The sequence below is a fragment of the Dermochelys coriacea genome, chromosome 5, assembly GCF_009764565.3.
Source record: "Dermochelys coriacea isolate rDerCor1 chromosome 5, rDerCor1.pri.v4, whole genome shotgun sequence".
NCBI classification, from domain to species: Eukaryota; Metazoa; Chordata; order Testudines; family Dermochelyidae; genus Dermochelys; species Dermochelys coriacea.
This window is the reverse complement of record NC_050072.1, coordinates 716,595-739,754: the sequence shown is the minus strand read 5'-3', so window position 1 is coordinate 739,754 and position 23,160 is coordinate 716,595. Positions and strand designations below refer to the sequence as shown.

The 23,160-nt window shown below is 57.2% G+C and overlaps 1 protein-coding gene across 1 annotated transcript in view; it reads left to right on the top strand.

Annotated features, from left to right (window-relative positions):
* Positions 1-18,415, top strand: part of LOC119856362 (avidin-like) — a 42,365-nt gene extending 23,950 nt beyond the window's left edge. The window contains exon 4 of the mRNA XM_043514663.1: positions 17,884-18,415. Within this exon, the coding sequence (XP_043370598.1) occupies positions 17,884-17,920 (37 nt within the window). The 3' untranslated portion in view covers positions 17,921-18,415. The remainder of the gene's footprint in view (positions 1-17,883) is intronic.
* Positions 18,416-23,160: the final 4,745 nt, after the last annotated feature.

Sequence of the window (23,160 nt, the reverse complement as noted above, 5' to 3'; positions counted from 1 at the left end):
TTCCTCCTTTCCCCCCCTGCTGCTGGTGATGGCTTATCTTAAGTGATCACTCTCCTTACAGTGTGTATGATAAACCCATTGTTTCATGTTCTCTGTGTCTGTATATAAATCTCTCCTCTGTTTTTTCCACCAAATGCATCCGATGAGGTGAGCTGTAGCTCACGAAAGCTTATGCTCTAATAAATTTGTTAGTCTCTAAGGTGCCACAAGTACTCCTTTTCTTTTTGCGAATACAGACTAACACGGCTGCTACTCTGAAAGCTGGTCACCAGAATCTAAAGAACATAGCCCGATATGATCGGTGAGTGAGGCAACAGGAGCTCCAGGTTGGTGACTGAGTTTTGGCCCAAAATCTCAGATTACGGGGAAAACACCAAATTGCAGGTCATTGGGAGTCACAGCCGTATGGCATAGAGGAGAAACTGGGGGAGATATACCAGTATATCGCATACATCCGGAGGGCAGTCGTGGCCCTCCCAAAACTCTCCACCGGAATCATCTGTTACCTGTGGGACAAGTATTGTTTCCCCATGAGGCTGTTTCCACAGATTCTGAGCCTCCCGGCCCTGATGGTCGGACACAGTCCCAATGACACCGATATACTTGGTTTCTGTGAACGCCCAGCTCTTCGGAGAGGAGGATGAAATGGGGTTTGGCAAACATCCAGCATCCCAGCGGCCAGCAGAGCGAGTAAGGTGCCTCTTTACCCCACCCGGGGGGGGGGTGAATTCTGCAGCTGCACCTCTGAACTCTGGGTCTGCACTGACTAAGGACAGCAACTCTGAGGGGGGGTGCAGAGAAGGGTCGGGCTGGGCATGTGAAAAGGACTTTTGGGTTGCTGGACTCAAGAACCTGAGGGGAAAAGGGCACTGCCCGACCTATTAGAGGTGGGTCCTTAACTCATGGTTTAGGTTTATGAACCCTGTGTGTGTGGTGTTTTCCCAAATTAATACCGAGTTACTTCCCTCCTTTTATTAAAAGTTTCTTTTCTACACTCGGACTCTGTGCTTGCGAGAGGGGAAGTTTTGCTTCTCAGAGGCCTCCGGTGCCGGGGTGTAATTGTCCCAGGTCACAGGGTGGGGGCGCGAGCCGGTTCTGTGTTGGATGGATGGAAAGGAACCCCCAGATATTGAACCCGGCTCTGGATGCTGCTGGCTCCACCTGTCAGAAGGGTTACACTAGCTAAGTGGGGAGGCTGTCAGTCTGTGGGGCTTTGCAGAGAGTTGCAGAACTGGTGCCCCTGGGGCAGAAGGAACTTACCCTGCTGCGTGCTTGTGTGGACCATTTCTCTGCCAGAGCTGCCTGCAGAGCCGACTCCATCTCTGCCACAAGGGCGCTAACGTTACTTTTGTATCTGTGATTGTGTCATGCTGCAAATTCAAAGGGTGAAGCAGAAATAAAAGCCTCCCAACCACAGCACCCGGCCTCCCTCTGCCACTGGGCGCGGGCTCTGCCTTCTCTCTCCTAACCCGGGGGTATGGAGGAGGCGTCCCCCTTCCTCTCTCCACCCCACCGTCCCCTCCCCACACACAATGAGGGGAGCATCTCTGAGGCAGGGGAGACAGCAGCTGTCTGTCCCCCAGAGCCGCAGGGCCCAGATGGGGTCCACTCCCCATGGATTGCTCGAGCTTGGGGAGCTGGAGCCTCGGGCACTGGTGGGGCTCCCTGGCTTGGCACCGTGAACGCGTCAGGGTGTTTCTTGTCGGGTCACTGAGAGCTCTCTTCACAAGGACACAACCTGCCTGGTCTGAGTGGGGCGTGCGGCGCTCAGCCCGCAGGTCGCTGTGCCAGACGGTGCTGCGTTGCCTCCTGTCACGGTGTCCCCGGGCGATGCTCTGGAGCTGCTCCCTACGAAGCCAGGCAGGACTCTGGGGGAGTCTCCTCTCTGGGAGCAGCCTGTCTGCAGGACACACAGCTCACCCGGCTCCCCCCTTCCTGGGTCTGACCTCGGAGCATTCAGCATCCTCTGCCCCTCCGTGCGCTTCCCACAGCGAGTCCGCCCAGGCGGGGTCCTGGGGAAGCCAGAGGGTCCTGCCCCCGAACGCCACAGTCAGACGTGACTCTTAGCCAGCCAGGAAAACAGAAGATTTATTAGATGACAGGAACATGGTCTAACACAGAGCTTGTAGGTGCAGAGAACAGGACCCCTCAGCTGGGTCCATTTTGGGGGTCAGTGAGCCAGACAACCACATTTGTACTTCACTCCTCGTTCCCAGCCAGCCCCAAACTGACTTCCCCTCCAGTCCCTTCTCCTCTGGGCTTTGTCCCTTTCCCGGGCCAGGAGGTCACCGGATTCCTTTGTTCTCCAACCCTTTAGCTCTCACCTTGCAGGGGGGAAGGGCCAGGCCATCAGTGGCCAGGAAACAGGGTGTCGGCCATTCTCTGTGTCCAGACCCCTGCCCACACCTGCCCTCTAGGGCTCTGCAACGATCATACACCCTTATCCCACCACCTAGACACTTAAGAACTGCCTAGGGGAAACTGAGGCACCCGCACAAAATTCAGAGGAAACATTAAGAACAGTCCCGCTTCGTCACACCTTCAGAGCGCGATCCCGGTGTGGGGAAAGGCCCCCCCCCCCCCAGCCCCCTCGGCCCCACACCCAGCCCCACCCTGAGACAACCCAGAGCCAGCGCCCAGCCCCCTCGGCCCCTCGCCGTGACACATCCCAGAGCCAGCGCCCAGCCCCCTTGACCCCTCACCCTGCCCCACTCTGAGACACCCCAGAGCCAGCGCCCAGCCCCCTCGGCCCCTCAGCCTGCCCCACACTTTTTTCCCTCAAGTGGTGCCAAGGGTCATCAAAGTCAAGTGTCTAAACTCTGCTTGGGGCACGGCCAAAGTGCCGGGTGCACCGTGGGGCACGAGGAGGCTGGAGCTCTGCAGGCCTGGGCTGGGACTCACCCATACAACTGCCTCGAGCCCTGTGGGGCTGGGGCTGCCTTTTGTCATCCCCCTCAGCCCACAGTCCCCGTCCCCCGACACCTTTCAGGCACTTTCCTTTGTGGGTTCCGTGTCTCTGGGTGTCGAGCGTGGAGACGGTTATCACCCGCCTTTGCCCTGGGGTCAAAGTGCAATGTGGGGACAGAAACTGCTTCCCTGGTGACTCTTGCACCAACTCACACCTCACCTCTGATGCCTTATTGCTGGCTGCGCCTTCCCTGTCACCCAGTGTGTTTGCTCCAGGGTGCGAGGGGTTAATCTCTAGGGTTTTTTCCCCCCCTGCCCCATTGTGCCTCCTACTTGCAGGAACCTGCCTGCCCCTGGAGCAGCCTCCAGCCAGCGTCCCCTGCTGCTCCTTGTTCCCAAGTGCCTGCGGTGTGCGTCCGAGATTGCCAGTATTTCTGTAGTGTTGAATTTCGGAAGTATTGAGTCGGTAGGTCTCAAAGCTTGGGAGCAGATGCCAGTTGAAACGTCTTCCTGGGACTTGGGTCTGGGCTCCAGTCAGGCTCCTGTTTGTAACCCTGGGGGCAGGCGGGGCTGGGACCTGTGCTGGTTTTTTACTGACTAGCAGCTTCCTGCGTGGTCAGGCATTTTAGCTATTTTGTTTGCTTAAGTGTAATTGCCCAGCAAACAGCTGGCAGGGCCAGGAAGAGAAGCAAAAAGGGCCGTGGAGCAGGGCAGTGGGGTGCAGCTGTCTCTAGAAGGAGCGTCCAGGATTGTCGCGCACCGTGTAACACGGCTGCCTAGAATGTCTGCTGACCCCGTCGTGTGCAGGGCTGTTGTAGTCGTGCTGGTCCCAGGCGATGAGGGAGACGAGGTGGGGAAGGGAATTGCCTTTACTGGACCAACCTCTCTTGGTAGAAGGTACCAGCGCTGAAGTGACACAGAGCACAGCCTCGGGCCTGGGCAAGTGTGCAGAGCGTCTGAGCTAACTACAAGTTGATTCACGTTTTCCACAGGAACCAGTCACCAGAGAAAGGGAGGGCCCAGGGCAGAGCACCACGGCTTTCCCCCAGGCAGACGGCGGGTACAAGAAGGTGCCACTGAACACGGCCGTGGTGGAGGAGAGCCAGGAGAGAGTGGAGTCGCAAAGGCTGAGGGAGCCCAAGATCTCAAGGAGCGCGTGGGGGGCAGTGTCGGAAGCAGCCAGGAGGATGAGGGTGCAGAGCAGGCCCTGAGATTTGGCCAGAAAGTATGTGGCCTCCACCCCCATCTCCCACGGTCCCTTTAGCTTCCTCATCAGAGGGGATACTAAGGACTGGCTAGTTCAGGGGTGGGCCAACCTTTTTGGCCCGAGGGCCACATCGGGGTGTGAAACTGTATGGAGGGCCGGGTAGGGAAGGCTGTGCCCTCCAAACAGCCTGGCCCCTGCCCCCATCCACCTCCTCCCACTTCCCACCCCCTGACTGCCCCCCTCAGAAGTTCTGACCCATCCAACCCCCTCCGCTCCCTGACTGCCCCGACCCCTAGCCACACCCCGACGGCTAACCGACCCCGCCGGGACTCCCAAGCCTATCCAACCTCCCCCTGCTCCCTGTCCCCCACTGCCTCCTGGAACCTCCTGCCCCTTATCCAACCCCCCCACTCCCCGCCACCTTACTGGCAGGAGTGTGCAGCCCCACCACCCAGAGCGCTGGCAGCGCGGTGAGCTAAGGCTGTGGGGGGGAGGGAAACACCTCCCCAGCCAGGAGCTCAAGGGCTGGGCAGGAGGATCCCATGGGCCGGATGTAGCCCATGGGCCATAGTTTGACCCCCACTGGGCTAGGTGATGCAGCTGAACCGCTGCTACTAATAGCCCATCTCAGCTGGTGGCGCTAGGGGTCTGGCGTGCAGTACAGGCACCGAGGCGGCTTGGATGTGCGAGTGCAGCCGAGTGTGCTCTGTGCGGGGACGAGGGGCACCGGTCTCCCTGCCTTGGAGCTGCTTTGCTGGGCTCCGCAGGACAGCTGAACTGTAGGCCTCTGAATCATTCGTGGGCCATCCTCAATCTCCCCCCATGTCCCCGTGGGCCACTGTCTGTACATGCCTCCTGCCAACCTGCTGTTGTCCCTTCTGCCCCCACTGCTCTGTCCCCACCTTTCCCCTGCTCCTGCCCCGCGAGCATGGCCCCTCTCCTCTGCCACAGAGGCCACTGGCCCCGTTGCTCTGGCCAGGTCTTCAGGGCACTGGTGTCTGGCTATGGCTCTGGATATTTACACCTGGCATGGGTCCCAGCATGGCTCGTCACACATCCCTTTCACATTCACCCTCACTCCAAAACCTGTGCTTGCTTCTGGGAAATCAGCTACTTAGGGGAAATGAAACAAAAGATGAAAATGACCATCCTGCTGGTGAGCTCACACGGCTCCCTGTCAGCTGTGGGGCCCTGAGCTATAAAGGGACCTCACCAGAGAGAGAGGCACAGCTGACGCCTGCAGTCACCTTCCACTCCAGAGATGATAAAGAAGATCAGTTTCCCAGTGGCTCTGGGGCTGGCATCCCTGGGGGCTTTATCAGGGCAGAAGGTTCGTCTCAGGCTGGGGCGGGATGAGGGGCCAAGGGGGCTGGGCGCTGGCTCTGGGCTGTCTCAGGCCGGGGCAGGGCAAGGGGCCGAGGGGGCTGGGGGCTGGCTCTGGGCCATCTCAGGACAGTGCAGGGTTGGGGGCTGAGGGAGCTGGCCACTGGCTCTGGGGTATCTCAGGGTGGGGCGGGGTGAGGGGGCGAGGGGGCTGGGGGCTGGCTCTGGGCTGTCTCAGTATGGGGCAGAACAAGGGGCTGCGGGAGCTGGGCGCTCGCTCTGACTCATCTCAGACTCTTGGTCCCACAGTGACTGGGATTCACTTTCATTTGCGATTTTATCCAGCTGTGACGCAGCAGGGAGCAGGGAGCGGTGACCTGGGAATGTGGCAGGGGAGTTTCACTGGGGATAGGAGACCTGAGAGCCTGTCACCTGAGCCAGGAGGGGGAGGGGGAAGTAACACCTCTGCCCTGGGAATGTGGACAAAGGCTGCAGGAGGGAGCCTGCTGGGGGGGGGGGGGGTTAGTTTCAGTTTGGTTCTGGGTGGTGGAAGGCAGGGAATCCCCGGGCTGGGGTCTAAGCTCCCTGCTCCCCCAGAAGGACTTGACTGAGGGGTCCTGGTTGTACCCACAAGCTCTGTTTTAGACTGTGTTCCTGTTGTCCAATAAACCTTCCACTTTAGTGGCTGGCTGAGAGTCACAGTGAATCCCAGGAAGAGGGGTGCAGGGCCCGGACTCCCCCACACTCCGTGACAACTGTTGGCAGGGGTGGGATCTACTGCACCCCGTGGATGGCGCTTCCTGCAGTAAGTGACTGGGGAGCAGTAAAACGAAGGGGGATTGACGGGGACCAAGCGAGCTGAAGATTCAGAGAGAGACGGTTTCAGAGGGCAGTTAACCCCTGGGAGTGTGTGACCAGAGAGAAGGACTTTTGCAGTAACAGGGTCCCCCAGGGGATTGCAGCGAGCGGTCCCAGGGGCGGAGGAGTCTGCAGCTCGACCCTGGCAAAGAGATGGTGACCTCGAGAAGGGCTGGCACACTAGGGGTTCTCCCTGGAAACCATGGAAAGCTGCCCAGGCCTGCGAGTGGCAGCAGGGAGATGTTTGCTAAACACCTAAAGAGCGAGCTGGTGGAGCTGTGCAGGCAGAGGGGGCTGCGCATTGGGAGGTCCACCAAGGAACAGCTGATTGCCCAGTTGGAGGAGAGGGATCGCTTGGATGACCCGATCTCTGTCCCTGAGGGAAGCTGCCCGGTGGATGCAGTGTGGACCCTGGGGCCTGACCGGGCTGGGAGGGGTCAGACTGCTGCCAAAGACATCTCGAGACCCTTCTTACCTATGCCTAGGGGAGGGGTTGGGGGAAGCCCAGCCAATACCGAGGGCACCCTGACCCCGGCAGCCAGCAGGGGATTCTCCCGACGGAGCTCCCCATCCCTGGAGCGGAAGTGGCTGGAATGGGAGAGGGAGATGAAAACGAGGGAGCTGGAGGATCATGAAAAGCAGCATCAGCATGAGGAGAAGCAACGTCAGCATGAGCAGGAGGAGAAAGAGAAACAGAGGCAGCATGAACTGGAACTGGCCAGGCTGAGGAGCAGTGGGGCCCTGGCTGCGATGAGTGAGGGGGGACCCAAGACTGCAAGGAGCTTTGATAAGTGCTTCCTGGCCCAGCATAAGGAGGGGGAGGACATAGATAGCTTCCTGACGGCCTTTGAGAATGCCTGCGAGATGCACAGGGTTGACCCTGCAGACAGGCTCCAGTTTCTTACCCCCTTACTGGACCCCAAAGTTGTGAAGGTTTACAGCCGAATGACAGGGGCGGAGGCAGGGGACTACAAACAGTTCAAAAGGGCCCTGCTCCGTGAGTTTGGGCTGACCCCCGGGATGTACCAGAAAAGGTTCCGGAGTCAGCATAAAACGCCTGAGGTCACATACCTACAACTGGTTGACCGAATGCCGGGATATGCCCGCAAGAGGACAGCTGGAGTGCAAACTAAAGAGGACTTGCTTGACCTAATTGTATTGGAGCTACTCTATGAACAGTGCCCTTCTGACCTGAGGCTACGGTTGGTGGACAAAAAGCTAGAGAACCCACAGCACGCAGGGCAGCTGGATGACGAGTTTATGAACAGTCGGTCAGGGGGTAGCAGGGAGGAGTCCCAAAAGAACAGGCCCCCCACGATGCAGAGAGAGAGTCCCCATGGGACCTACCAGCGGGGAAATATGGAGAAACCCCTCCCAAGGGGAACACCTGGCGTCGGGACCATCCGACCCGCTCAAGCGGACCAATGTGACCTGAGCTGCTATCACTGTGGCCAGAGAGGCCACATACGGACCCAGTGCCCCAGGCTCAGGGACAGACTGAGCAGACCCAACCTACCCAGGGTTAACTGGGTAGGGACCCAGCTGGACGAGGGGAAGATGGCCCAGGCAAGGGGGACTGCCAGCTTACCACCTGCTCAGGAGGGAAGAGTACCCCAGGCCAGCTCCGCCAGAGGGCTGGAGGCTCTGGACTCAGGGTTCTCGGTTTACAGGGTGGGCGCGGGGCTGTCCCTCCGGAGAGAGGGCCTTGTTCCCCTGGAGGTGGATGGGAGGAAGGTCAATGGATACTGGGATATGGGTGCAGAGGTGACACTGGCCTGGCCCGAGGTGATGGCCCAACACCTACCTGACCCTGATGGGGTGGGTGGGACCCCATTCAAGGTGCCCGTAGCAAGGGTACACCTGAAATGGGGGGCCAAGGAGGGCCCCAAGGATGTGGGGATGCACCACCATTTCCCCACTGAGGTTTTGATGGGGGGGGACCTAGAGGACTGGCCAAGCAACCCCCAGAATGCCCTGGTTGTGACCCATAGCCAAAGCCGGCGAGCAGCACTACACCCTGACCTCGGGGAGGGTACACACCAGAGGCACAGGACCCTACTCTGGTGTGGAGGGAGCACCGAGGGGCACGGCTCAGAGAGGCTGTGGCTCAGACCCAGCCACTGAGAGGGAACCGGGCCACATCCCTTCCCCAGCCACTGAGTTCCAGGCCGAGTTGCAGAAAGATCCCTCCTTGCGGAAGCTCAGGGACCTGGCCGACCTCAGTTTGATGAAGCGGGACTGTTCTTAATGTTTCCTCTGAATAGTGTGGGGGTGCCTCAGTTTCCCCTAGGCAGTTCTTAAGTATCTAGGGTGGTGGGATAAGGGTGTATGATCATTGCAGAGCCCTAAGGGCAGGTGTGGGCAGGGGTCTGGACACAGAGAATGGCCGACACCCTGTTTCCTGGCAACTGGTGGCCTGGGCCCTTCCCCCCTGCAAGGTGAGAGCTAAAGGGTTGGAGAACAAAGGAATCAGGTGCCCTCCTGGCCTGGAAAAGGGACAAAGCCCAGAGGAGGAGGGGCTGGAGGGAGTTTCAGTTTGGGGCTGGCTGGGGAGGAGGAGTGAAGTGCAGATGGGGTTGTCTGGCTCACTGCCCCCCAAAATGGACCCAGCTGAGGGGTCCTGTTCTCTGCACCTACAAGCCCTGTTTTAGACGGTGTTGCTGTCGTCTAATAAACCTTCTGTTTTACTGGCTGGCTGAGAGTCACGTCTGACTGCGGAGTTGGGGGGCAGGACCCTCTGGCTTCCCCAGGACCCCGCCTGGGCGGACTCGCTGTGGGAAGCGCATGGAGGGGCAGAGGATGCTGGATGCTCCGAGGTCAGACCCAGGAAGGGGGGAGTCGGGTGAGCTGTGTGTCCTGCAGACAAACTGCTCACAGAAAGGAGACTTCCCCAGAGTCCTGCCTGGCTTCGTAGGGAGCAGTTCCAGAGCATCGCCCGGGGACTCCGTGATACTCAGTGTGGGATGGACCATGAGGAGAGGTTGCCAGGAGAGGTGCCTGTGGGAGGAGGGGTTCCTGTACCAAGAATGGGCTCCCCCAGGGGAAGTGGAGTCCTGTAGGGTCAGGAGGAAGCTGGTGGTACCCCAGAAGTATCGCCGTAAGCTCCTGTACCTGGCCCATGACATTCCCCTCTCAGGGCACCAGGGAATCCGGCGCACCCGGCAGAGGCTGCTGCAGAACTTTTACTGGCTTGGGGTCTTTACCACTGTCCGGCAGTATTGCCGATCCTGTGACCCCTGTCAGAGGGTGGGGAACGCCCAGGACAAGGGGAAAGAGGCTTTGAGACCTTTGCCCATCATAGAGGAATCTTTCCAGAAGGTGGCCATGGACATAGTGGGGCCTCTCGGCAAGATGACCCAGTCGGGGAAGAAATACATTCTGGTGGTGGTAGATTTTGCCACCTGCTACCCCGAGGCAGTGCCCTGAGCTTCCACTGAAGCAGACACCGTGGCAGATGCGCTGCTGACCATTTTCAGCCGAGTGGGGTTCCCCAAGGAAGTCTTGACAGACCAAGGATCCAACTTCATGTCGGCCCTGCTCCGTAGCTTGTGGGAGAAATGTGGGGTCTGGCACAACTGAGCCTCAGCATATCACCCCCAGCCCAATGAGCTGGTGGAGAGGTTCAATGGGATGCTAAAGATGATGCCAAAAACCTTTATGAACCAGCACCCGCAGGATTAGGACAAGTATTTACCTCATCTGCTGTTCGCGTACAGGGAGGTACCCCAGGAGTCTACCGGGTTCTCGCCTTTCGAACTGTTATATGGCAGGAGGGTGAGGGGCCCCCTGGACCTGATGAGAGACGAATGGGAGGGGAAGGCCACTCCCGATGGAGAGTCAGTGGTGGAGTATGTCCTGATCTTCCGAGAGAGACTTGCTGAACTCATGGGCCTGGCCAGGGAGAATCTTGCCAGAGCCCAGAAGAAGCAGAAGGTCTGGTATGACCGCACGGCGCGGGCCCGCGCCTACGCCACCGGGGATCCGGTGATGGTCCTCATCCCTGTGAGAAAGAACAAACTACAGGCTGCCTGGGAGGGCCCTTCCCAGGTTGTCAAGCAGCTAAATGAGATAAACTATGTGGTGGAGCTGTCGTACCGGGCCCACCACCGCCGGGTGTACCATGTGAATATGATGAAGCCATATTATGCCGGGGGAATGTGGTGTTGGCCGTGTGTGGACGTTGGGAGGAGCAGGGAGATGACCCTTTAGTAGATCTATTCCCTGGGACCAGAGCTGGTTCCCCCCTGGAAACAATTCTCCTCTCGGATCAGCTCACCCCTGCCCAGCAAGCTGAGATCAGGGGGGTGCTGCATCCGTACCGACAGCTGTTTTCCAACCAGCCTGGACGCACTAATCTGACTGTCCACCGGGTGCAGACAGGATCGCACCCGCTGATAAGATGCTCCCCCTTCCGAGTCACAGGGAAAACGGCTCAGGGCCTGGAAACAGAGGTCAGGGACATGGCTTTTGGGGTGATCCAGCCATCTGCCAGCCCTTGGGCCTCGCCGGTGGTGCTGGTCCCCAAAAGAACGGGTCGATCCGGTTCTGTGTGGACTATCGGAAGCTCAATGCCATCACTGTATCTGATGCCTACCCCATGCCCAGGCCTGACGAGCTCCTAGACAAATTGGGAGGAGCTCGATACCTCACCACCATGGACCTTACAAAGGGCTACTGGCAAGTGTCGCTGGATGTAGATGCCCGGCTGAAATCGGCCTTTATCACCCCTCTGGGGCTCTATGAGTTCCTGACACTGCCTTTCGGCCTCAAGGAAGCGCCGGCCACCTTCCAGCGCCTGGTGGATCAGCTACTGAGGGGGGTGGAGAGTTTTGCCGTGGCGTATATCGATGACATCTGTGTCTTTAGCCAGACCTGGGAGGACCAGGTGTCCCAGGTTAGACAAGTGCTGGACCGACTCCAGGAAGCTGGGCTGACTGTAAAAGCGGAGAAGTACAAGGTGGGGATGGCGGAAGTATCTTACCTGGGCCATCGGGTGGGGAGCAGCCACCTAAAGCCGGAACCAGCTAAGGTGGAGGTGATCAGAGACTGGCCTGCTCCCCACACCAAAAAGCAGGTCCAGGCCTTTACTGGGTTGGCAGGATACTATCGAAGGTTTGTGCCCCACTTTAGTGCCATAGCCACCCCCATCACTGAGCTATGCAAGAAGGGGAAGCCAGACAAGGTGGTCTGGACTGAGCAGTGCCAGGAGGCTTTCCGGGAGCTGAAGGAGGCTCTGGTCAGTGGCCCAGTTCTGGCAAACCCAGACTTTGACAAGCCCTTTATGGTGAGGCACAGACGCCTCAGACACGGGACTGGGGGCGGTGTTAATGCAGGTGGATGAAAAGGGGGAGAGACACCCCATTGTGTACCTGAGCAAGAAGTTGCTACCCCGGGAGCAAGACTACGCGGCCATCGAGAAGGAGTGCCTGGCCATGGTGTGGGCCCTTAAGAAACTAGAGCCATATCTCTTCGGGCGACACTTCACCGTGTGCACCGACCACTCTCCCCTGACCTGGCTGCACCAGATGAAAGGAGCCAACGCCAAGCTCCTGAGGTGGAGCCTGTTCATGGTGGTCCATGTGAAGTGAAGTGCCAACATGATAGCGGATGAATTGTCCCAGAGAGGGGGGCCCGAACTTCCCCAGGTCACTGGTCAGAGTGACCCCGCTCAGTTCAGTCTTGAAGGGGGGGAGAGATGTAACGAGATGTGACGCAGCAGGGATGGGGGAGTGTTGACCTGGGAATGTGGACAAATGCTGCAGGAGAGAGCCTGCTAGGTGGGTTTTTGGTTTCAGTTTTGGGCGCGGTGGTGGAATGCAGGGAACTCCAAGGCAGGGGTCTAAGCTCCCTGCCCCCCAGAAGGACTTGACTGAGGGGTCCTGGTTGTACCCACAAGCTCTGTTTTAGACTGTGTTCCTATTGTACAATAAACCTTCTGTTTTACTGGCTGGCTGAGAGTCACAGTGAATCCCAGGAAGAGGGGTGCAGGGCCCAGACTCCCCCACACTCTGTGACACCGGGTTGCGGGGACTCCCCTGGGGGATCAGTGGCCTTGGGTGCGGGAGGCTTCAGGCGCTATTTCTGGAGAAGGAGGCACCAGTGGTGGAGGGAGATGTGCTGGGTTCTTCCCCTCTCTGGGGGCAGGCAGTGGGCTCCTGGTTTGGGCAGGGGGAGTCGGAGTTCGAAGCCGGGGAGTGAGAGGTGATGGGGACGGGCACTGCGCTGACACTTGGGGAAGGTCAGAACGGGGCGTGGCCTCTGCAGGGATTTTACCCCATGAATGTCTTATGCACAAGCTTTAAAATCTTTAGCAATATGGGGGTCCATCAAGCAAGCAGAACGCTCAGTACAACGGGCCAGAAGCAGCAGGCTTAGTTTTGTAAACATTCTTCACACAATGCACAGTCAACCTGTGGAACTCATTGCCAGAGGATGTTGTGAAGGCCAAGACTATAACAGGGTTCAAAAAAGAACTAAACAAGTTCATGCATGATAGGTCCATCAATGGCTATGAGCCAGGATGGGCAGGGATGGCATCCCTAGCCTCTGTTTGCCAGACGCTGGGAATGGGCGACAGGGGATGGATCACTTGATGATTCCCTGTTCTGTGCATTCCCTCTGGGGCCCCTGGCATTGGCCACTGTTGGGAGACAGGAGACTGGGCTAGATGGACCTTTGGTCTGACCCAGTGTGGCTGTTCTGATGTTCTTAGCTCCCGTGTTACTCCAGTCACCAGCGTTAAAAGCAAGATTGAGCAATTCCTTCCAATCTGAAACCCCTTTTCTGTCCTTTAGCAGCTCCCTGGGTCTCAGCCTCCAGCCTGAGTGTCCCTGGCTCTGTGTAGTCTGGGTTTGTTTCTTTTTATATCCTACCGCTGAAGCCTCAGGGATGGCCCTGGCTGGAGATGGGACACTGGATGGGTGGGCCAGGGCTCGGAGGTGGCACGGAGCATTCTCTCTTGCAGGGGCTTGGCTGGTTGGTTCCTGCTCCCACGCTCAGGGTCTGACTGAGCACCACATATGAGGTGGGAAGGCATTTCCCCCAGGTCAGCTTGGCAGGGACCCTGGGGGGTTTCTCTTTCCTCTGCAGTGTGTGAGTATGGGTCACTTGACTGGATCATCTGGGAATATCTCATTTCATCAGTCCCCTGCCTTGCAAGGGCCTCGGGCATGGTGCCTCTCGGCGCCTCCTGGCCTCTGCCTGCGGCATGTAGCAGCTTGATCTCCTGGACTTGCAAAACTTTGGTCTCATTTCCGTTGTTGGGTTTAGTGGGTGGTGCTGGGTCGGTTGGTGGCCAGTGACACCCGGCAGGACCCTTCTGGCCTTAAACTCTGTGTCTCCATGGGCAAAATATCGGCCCTGGGGGCGGGGCCAGGGTCTGGGCACCAACTGGCATTTTCAGGAGCAGCAGCACCGGGGTGCTGGCTGCATTCACTGAGTGTCTGCCAGGAAGGCAGCTGCTCTTCTCTGCTCTCTTTAACAGCTGCTTTGCCAGGAAGATGAAAATGTCACAGAGGGAAAGAAACACACAGAGGAGGAGAGAGCCACAAAGGAAACAAAACCCAGGCCTGGACCGACCCCTGGGCAGCAAGGGCAAGCAGCAAACAGCAAGGTAACCTCAGCCTCTGTGTCCGTGTGGCCCCGGCCCCAGCTGGGACCTGGCTGCATCCCAGGATGCCCGCCCGGCTGTCTGGGGTAGCTTGGGGCTTTGCAGGACTGTGGAGACTGAGATCCTGGTTGGCCTTTCCCTCCCCCACCCCCGGCTGCGGCCAGGCTCTGCACAGCTCTTTGCCTTGTGGAAAGCAAAGGTCACTGTTTTCGGGGGCCGTTTCCAGGGGGGTAGGCTCCGGAGAGCTGCACATTCCCGGGGAACTGCGTCCTGGCAGCAGTGTGTGAGACAGAGGGAGGCCAGGGCTGGTAGCGATGGTGCACCAGCCTGGTGGCCAATGTGCTACAGGAAGGGATCATAAGGACCATGCTGCAGAGGAGGGAGCTGGTGTCAGGACACAGGCTGCAGGTCCAGAGCGTGACTGACCTTAGCGACCAAGGCGCGAGGGGACCAGGTGGCAGCCCAGGCTTGCTTACGGGGTGGAGTGACGTTACCCCACGCCGTGGGACGAGAGCAGCTGGGCCCTTGCCCAGGCTGGTCACAGACTGGGGCCGGAGAGAACTGAGCTGGAATTGCAGCTGGCTCCCTCCCCTTTTCCCAGCCGGGTGGGAGGGCAGAAGCCGCTCAGTGCTGTGTGCTTGGTGCTGTCTGTGCAGGCGTCTGCTCTCCGCATAGAGTGCTGCTGGGCTGATACACTGGGTAAACGCCTGGCAGCTGACCTCCATGCCCTTAGGCCAGGCTCCTGCATGGTGCACAGGGCCCCTGGCAGCATGGGGTCCCTGTGCAGCCCTGCTCTGGGGAATGGGTAGGGAGGGAGGGAGGGTCACACAGGCAGGACGTTGGTTTGCAGGGCTGATGGCTGAAAGGTGTGTGGGAGTGGGTGATGCCTCCCCCAGGGCAGGTGGTGAGCGGGGGCAGGAGCACCAGTGAGCAGCATCACTGAGTCAGAAGATGCCCCGTTTGTGCCTGTCCACAGAGCCACCGTGCAGCCTGGGGAATGAGCACTAATGCCCACCGGGAGACCCTGTTCCCCTTCCTCTCGGGCTCCTTGCTGGCCTGTCTCCCCATCCTCATTTTCATTTCATCGCCCCGCCTCCCGCCAGCTCTGGGAGCAGGGGTCCATCGCACCGTCCATTCACAGTCGACTCGGTTTGTACATTGTAGCCCATCTCACAGCACACCTGGACCTGGGACATTCTGGCCAGAGGACAGACCCAACCAGTCATGGACAGACGTGGTGCTACAAAAGGGCTAGGATCCCAGAGCTGATGGAAATTATCAGTGAAATTTCTTGGAAAGGAAAAGTTAGTCAGAAAAATGTGAATGGAAGTTTGGAGGTGATAAAGAAGAGTTTACTAGCTGGGAAGGAAGGAATGATTTCACAGCTGCAGAAGAGGCTGCTCCTGCTAAGAGCTCAGCCTGCTGACGTGGCGAAGTGGAGGCAGGGATTAGAAATGGGTATACTGAATGGATGTAACAATGGGGAAAGGGGACGTAGGTAGCAATCACTATTCATTAGAAGTTATGAAGTGAAGAAAATTCACAAGAGACACAAAAGACATTGGGTGATAATCCATGTGTGGCAGGACTGAAGATAATAAGGAGTTATTTAAGTATAGACCAGACCTGTTACCGGGGCTTGTGGTATCACTCATGCCAAGTGTTCAGCCATTACGAGCCCCCAGAAATCGTGAGATTAGCATTACAATCATGAGATTTTTAAAAACAAGTTCAGCCGTCTCCGTCCTGTGTTCGGGGCTCTCGAGGGCACGGCCCCGCTGAGCATCTGACCCCACAGTGCTGTGTGCAGGGCGCCGATCCCTCCCACCCACTGACCCACAGCCCCCCCCTTTCAGTGCATCCTGACTGGCTTGTGGAGGAACGAGCTGGGCTCCGAGATGCAGATACAGCAAGTGAATGGGGATGGCACCTTCTCTGGTGAGTACCACACGGCCGTGTCGCTCGCTTCGAGACCCATCCAACCTGCATCCCTCAACGGGTCCCAGCACTTCGATGAGGAAGGGCAGCCGACGTTCGGCTTCACGGTCAACTGGAAGCGCTTCTCAGGTAGGAGGCCCAGGGGCTCCAGCGCCCGGTGTGGGGAGGGGAGGGGAGGGGAACTCGGCTCCTTCCTGGCTACTCCTGGGTCGGTCCCAAGCCCCTTCCCCCTCGTTGCTCTCTCAGCCTCTTCTTCCCTCTCCCAACTCGGCCGTTTCTCGTGCTGCCCTTTGCCTGGCACCGCCTCCTGCTCTGTGCATCCAGCAGCCTCCCTCCCTGCCTGCCCTGCTCCTCTTTTTGGGGGTCTTGGCACAAACCCTTGGCCTGGTCTCAGCAGTAACCACGAGGACGCTGGGAACAAACGCGCTCCGCCGGGACAGAAACAAGCCCCCCGCCGGCTCCCGGCACTGGGGCCTGCTCTGCACACATCACTGTGTTGGTAAAAGTGTGAGAGCGTCACCCCATCCGACACAGCCGGGCCGGCAAATCCCCCAGCGCAGAGGCAGCTGGCCCAGCAAAAAGTCCCATTGCCAGCGCGGTGTGTTTTGCTCGGGGAAGTGGTGCAGTGCTGTACCCTAGTAACACTCTGTGCGGGACACAGCCCGATCTCCAGGGCCAGCTGAGACTGTGGGAAGAACTTCCCCAGGTACTAGGGACCAGCACAAACCTTCTCATCTTCCGCTCCCAGGCCAGGCGTGTTTCTGGAACCTGCCCTCTCGAGTATAAATACAGAGCAACATGTATGCTTTAAACCCCAACCCCCAGAACAAGCCCCTCCTTGCTTCTCCCCTTGGGGAGGGGGTGAGAGGACAGATGAGTAGTCACACGGCTTGGTGAACTAGGGGGGCTCAGACACGAGGATGAGGTGCACTAGCCGAGCCTGCAGGCACAGGGCCTCTCACCGGCGCGAACACGGGCTGCACTGTACTGACACGGCTCAGAGTCGTCTCGTTTAGACCTCAAGCTGCTTTGGGCTCTGTCTGGGGGCCACACGCACACGCCGTGGGGGATGCAGAGGGCAGCTCTGATTTTCACCCAAATTCCTGCTTCATTCCCTGGCAGACTCAACCACCGTCTTCACGGGTCAGTGCTTTGTGGAGGAGAATGGGAAGGAAATTCTGGAAACCATGTGGCTGCTGCGAGAGAAGGCCAAAGCCCCAAATGGCTGGGAGGCAACCAGGTGGGTGACGGGGCACAGACTGCCCAGGAACGAAGGGGCTGCCTGCAGAGCCGGGACTGCAGAGCCTGGCCCATCCCTGCTCCGGGCCCCCTTACTCTGAGCCCCTGGGAAGCAGAGCCATTTATTGTGGTGGGCTGGCAGTGAGCGGAGAGCTGCCCTGGGGGGCTCATCAGCTGGTAGTGCCTTTACTGCATGGTGCTGCTTCATGCCTCTCCCCGCACACATGCTGGGGAGGCTCCAGAGCCCGCACGTGCCTTCTCAGCTGGCGCTGCCTGGGTCCTCTGAGTGTGAGCATGGGGGTGTGGGGGGCTGCCTGCCCTGGGGGGGCACCAAGGGGAGCTTTGAGCAGGTGGCTGCTGGTGGGTCCCTGCCCCCAGTGGCCCTGCTGAGCACCACGGGGATGTGCAGCCTGCAGAGCCCCTGCCCGCCCCCTGGGTGCTGCTGGATGACTCTGAGGCCCTGCCAGTGCGGGGTGCCCACAGCCACGCTGCCTCCCTGGGCTGGGTGGCTGGGTGCCCCCCTGAGGTAACACCAATATTAATTGTCTGCCAGCCTCCTACCTGCCCCTGCATGGCGCTGTTAGGGCCCCCATGACATGGAGCCTGGAGGAGGGGTGTTCCCCAGACAGCGGTGCTCAGCATCTAGGCCAGGTGCCCTGGGGATGGGGTGTCCCTCTCTGGGCTTCTCTCCTCAGGCTCCTGTACCTTCTGCCCCTGCCTCCTTCCCCCCTCTAGTGTATGGGGCAGCCCCAAGCGCAGGCCCGTGCTGGGCCAGTAACCCAGGCTCTGTGCTTCCCCGCAGGGTCGGCACAAATGTTTTCACCCGGATCAAGAAGTAAAAGACTGGAGAATCCATGAGGAGCGACCTGTGACCAGTGACCCCAGCAGCACCGTGACCACACTCTGCAGCCCCAGGGTTCCTGAGCCCCCGTCCAGGATTGTTCTGGGCTCTCTCGAGAGCATCTCGCCCGGCCTCAGAGCTGTTTACTGGGCTGCAGAATCGTCCGTCTCTGTCTCCACCCCTTGCTCTCCGGTGACCCTCCCAGAATCGCTGTCTGCAGCCCCCCTATGCTGCAGTTTAGTTCCTTTCCCAGTAAAGCTCTAGTGCGGGAGGCAAATGAGTCTCTGGTGGTTTTATCGCTTTTGGCCGTTGGGGTGAAGCTGTTGCTGAGCCGTGATTCCCACCTGCCCCTCCCTGGATTCCCCAGGAGGTGCCGGATTCTGTCCCGTTAGCCGGGCCCTTCCTGGGACACCCCTTGGCAGGTTCATCTCCCTGGTTTGCTCCTTTGCTCCCTGAACATTCAATAACAGATTTAAAAGTAGCTATCCTGCAATAAAAAAACTTCAAAAACAGACTTCAAAGAGAAATTGCAGAGCTACAATTCATTTGCAAACTTACCACCATTGATTTGTTCTTGAATAGGGACTGGGAGTGGCTGGCTCACTCCAAAGCAATTTTCCCTCTCTTGGTATTGACACCTCCTCATCAGTTATTGGGCGTGGACCACATTCACCCTGACTGAATTGGCCTTGTCAGCACGGGTTCTCCACTTGTAAGGTAACGCCCTTCTCTTCGTGTGTCAGTATATCTATGCCTCTATCTGGATTTTTCACCCCATACATCTGAAGAAGTGGGTTTTTACTCACGAAAGCTTATGTCCAAATAAATCTGTTAGTCTTTAAGGTGCCACCCGACTCCTCGTTGTTTTTGTGGATACAGACTGACACAGCGACCACCCAATACTCCTTTGCTCACTGCCCATTGCTCTGCCCAGAGGCACCCGCTATCAGCCTGAACTCAGCTCAGCCTGGTGCTCTGATCTGGGAGTCCCCGGGTGTCCCTGTTACCCCAATTCCCAACCACTTTGCTACTGAAATTTCTAAGTCTGAGGCAGAAACTGAGGGACCGTCTAGACCTGCCTGAATGGCCAGGTCAGAAAGGGGTCAGGCTGCATCATGCAGCACCAACAAACGCCCGGGAAACTGGAGCATGGGGATTTCTGAACCCGGTCACAACCCGCCCACCTGCAGAGACCGCCCTGCACTCGGAGCACCGCAGCTTCCTGGCTGAACGTCCAGCTCAGAGGCCCTTTGGGCATGGGGCAAGAGGCTGCAGAGCAAGTGCGATTCCCTGTCTCTGCACAACCTCGCTCCCCAGGCTGGCCAGGAGCTGTGCTCCGTTTTCCGTCCCCAGAGCCCATAGTGTCTACAGCACTGCCAGCCCCCAGCCTTTGGGCTCATAAGTCAAACTCCAAAATCATGATTGACTTAAAAATCATGGGGTTTTTAAACAGAACACTGTGTTGCTAAAACTGCCCTCCAGTTATTAAGCCATTAGGGTTAGCTTCCTAGCGGCCGTCTACACTGTGTGATCATCCCAGTTCAAAATTCAACCTTAAATGCACACACACAATTGCAGGTTGCAAACAAACCTTCCAAATGTGAACAGAGTGCAAAGCAATGTGGCAATGCTTGCCTGAGTCTGCAGGCAGCCTGACACAACAGCTCTGAGACGTGTAGACAGCTCATGTGTCTCAGTGCGGCGTTAACTGAGGTGGCCAATGATGATGATGATGATGATGATGTAAATGTCAACATTATGAACTATTTCCCTGCATGACAGGAAAGGGAGGACCAGAGTGTGAAGAGTCCCAGGTTTCAGAGTAGCAGCCGTGTTAGTCTGTATTCGCAAAAAGAAAAGGAGTACTTGTGGCACCTTAGAGACTAACAAATTTATTAGAGCATAAGCTTTCGTGAGCTACAGCTCACTTCATCGGATGCATTTGGTGGAAAAAACAGAGGAGAGATTTATATACACACACACAGAGAACATGAAACAATGGGTTTATCATACACACTGTAAGGAGAGTGATCACTTAAGATAAGCCATCACCAGCAGCAGGGGGGGGAAGGAGGAAAACCTTTCATGGTGACAAGCAAGGTAGGCTAATTCCAGCAGTTAACAAGAATATCAGAGGAACAGTGGGGGGTGGGGTGGGAGGGAGAAATACCATGGGGAAATAGTTTTACTTTGTGTAATGACTCATCCATTCCCAGTCTCTATTCAAGCCTAAGTTAATTGTATCCAGTTTGCAAATTAATTCCAATTCAGCAGTCTCTCGTTGGAGTCTGTTTTTGAAGCTTTTTTGTTGAAGTATAGCCACTCTTAGGTCTGTGATCGAGTGACCAGAGAGATTGAAGTGTTCTCCAACTGGTTTTTGAATGTTATAATTCTTGACGTCTGATTTGTGTCCATTCATTCTTTTACGTAGAGACTGTCCAGTTTGGCCAATGTACATGGCAGAGGGGCATTGCTGGCACATGATGGCATAGATCACATTGGTAGATGCGCAGGTGAACGAGCCTCTGATAGTGTGGCTGATGTGATTAGGCCCTATGATGGTATCCCCTGAATAGATATGTGGACAGAGTTGGCAACGGGCTTTGTTGCAAGGATAGGTTCCTGGGTTAGTGGTTCTGTTGTGTGGTGTGTGGTTGCTGGTGAGTATTTGCTTCAGATTGGGGGGCTGTCTGTAAGCAAGGACTGGTCTGTCTCCCAAGATCTGAGAGAGCGATGGCTCGTCCTTCAGGATAGGTTGTAGATCCTTGATGATGCGTTGGAGAGGTTTTAGTTGGGGGCTGAAGGTGATGGCTAGTGGCGTTCTGTTGTTTTCTTTGTTGGGCCTGTCCTGTAGTAGGTGACTTCTGGGTACTCTTCTGGCTCTGTCAATCTGTTTCTTCACTTCAGCAGGTGGGTATGGTAGTTGTAGGAATGCATGATAGAGATCTTGTAGGTGTTTGTCTCTGTCTAAGGGGTTGGAGCAAATGCGGTTATATCGTAGCGCTTGGCTGTAGACAATGGATCGAGTGGTATGATCTGGATGAAAGCTAGAGGCATGTAGGTAGGAATAGCGGTCAGTAGGTTTCCGATATAGGGTGGTGTTTATGTGACCATCGCTTATTAGCACCGTAGTGTCCAGGAAGTGGATCTCTTGTGTGGACTGGTCCAGGCTGAGGTTGATGGTGGGATGGAAATGGTTGAAATCATGGTGGAATTCCTCAAGAGCTTCTTTTCCATGGGTCCAGATGATGAAGATGTCATCAATGTAGCGCAAGTAGAGTAGGGGCATTAGGGGACGAGAGCTGAGGAAGCGTTGTTCTAAGTCAGCCATAAAAATGTTGGCATACTGTGGGGCCATGCGGATACCCATCGCAGTGCCGCAGATTTGAAGGTATACATTGTCACCAAATGTGAAATAGTTAAATAGTTAAATAGTTAATAGTCAAAGCTGCGCGTTGAACAAGGAGGCTCAGGAACCGGGGCTCTGACCTAGCGCACAAGGGCGGCACCGAGCTGTTCAGTAACTAAGGATACGTCTGCACTGCAATCCCGGGGGTAACCACAGCTCACGTGGTCATACCTGGGCGAGCTTTTCTCTCGCTGGCTGGGGTAACAGGGCGATGAAGCTGCACTAGAGCACACTTCAGCCTGGGCTCTCCATGGGTAATTCTTAGCAGGCTGGCCCTGTGGCCGCAGCTTCCCAGCCCGGGGCTTGTAGCCGGCACCAGCACAGCTACGGGAACAGCAGTCATACCCTGCGAGCGCACGGTGGATAAGCCCAGAGGCTACGTCTACACTGTGAACTGGGGGTGATGCCCCACTTGCGCACACATACCTCATGGAGCTAGTGTGCTAAACGCAGCAGTGTAGCCAGGGTAGCATGGACAGCCATGGCCCAGGCTAGCTGCCCTGAGTACGTCCACAGGTCCAGGCAGGTTTGTACGGGGTCAGCTGGCCCATGCCACCACTCCCGCTGCCTGGGCTAGCTCAGCTTCGCTGCTACTAGTAGCGCTCTACCTCACTGAGCGCTAGCACGGGGATGCCTGTGTGAGCTGGGAATCACCCCCTAGACGCGGCCTGCGGTGAGGTTCATGCTGGTGGGGGTCTGTGATGGGGCGAAACCCCGTCACCTGCTGGACGAGGAAGAAACAGTCATGGGCCGTACCTGTGGGGTGATTAATGAATGGGCTCCCGGCCGGAGAGAGAAGACCTAGCTAGACCTATTAGGCACTTGGGCCTTGTAAGAAGCTGAGGGATCTCCGCTGGAGGGAGCAGACCCAGGAGAGAAGAGATAGGGAAAGCCGTGGGGATAGAACTGATCTCCGTGCTGGGCCCTGGGGAAGGGGACGATCCAGGGAGGCAGTCCTGGAGTCACTGTTCCAGAAAGGGAGCCCACAGGGAGCAGGGAAGGCTCCGGTGAGGGACCCTGAGCCAGGGCCTACAGGAGCAGGGAGCCGAAGAGGAGGCCAGGTGGGGTGGATGATCAGGGTGATGGACGGGGCATTTGGACTCTCAATGGGAAAAGCCTGGGGGATCAGCCCGCTGGGAAGAGTAAGAAATGTGGGTAGAGCCCAGGAGGGAGCAAAGGGCCTTTTGTTTAGGTAATTTGGGACGGTTGTTCAAGCTGGCGTTCATTTGGGGAGTCTGGGCACCCTGGATGGGGCTTGGACTTTAGGTGACTGGCCGGAGGGCTGAGCCACGGAAGACCTGAGGAGAGGTAGATGGGCTGCAGAGGAACAGGGGTTGAGGACCCCTTGCAAGGCCACCATCAGGCACCCGGGGGCGCTATGACAGGAAACCCAAGTTATTACGAGTCAAACTAGGCTTGTCCACTCAGAAACATTTGACCGATGTAATTACCCCACTATAGTTAAACCAATGTGCCTGTTATACCGGTAAAAATCCTTGTGTGGACACTCTGATTCCGGACTAAGAGCGACTGTTTTCAGTTAATCTTAAACCTCCTTCAAAACAAAATAAACGGAACTGAGAAAAGGCTCGTCTGTTCAAATACAAGTATCCGCGTGGGGCATTACAGCCGAACAAACTAGAGCTCTTTCAATTCACAGCTTAGCTTAGAGCACCGTAACTTTCCCATGTAGACAAGTCTCCAGAAGGGAGTGTGTCGCTCTTCACACTCTGGTCCTCCCTTTCCTGTCATGCAGGGAAATAGTTCATAATGTTGACATTTACATCATCATCATCATCATCATCATTGGCCGCCTCAGTTAACGCCGC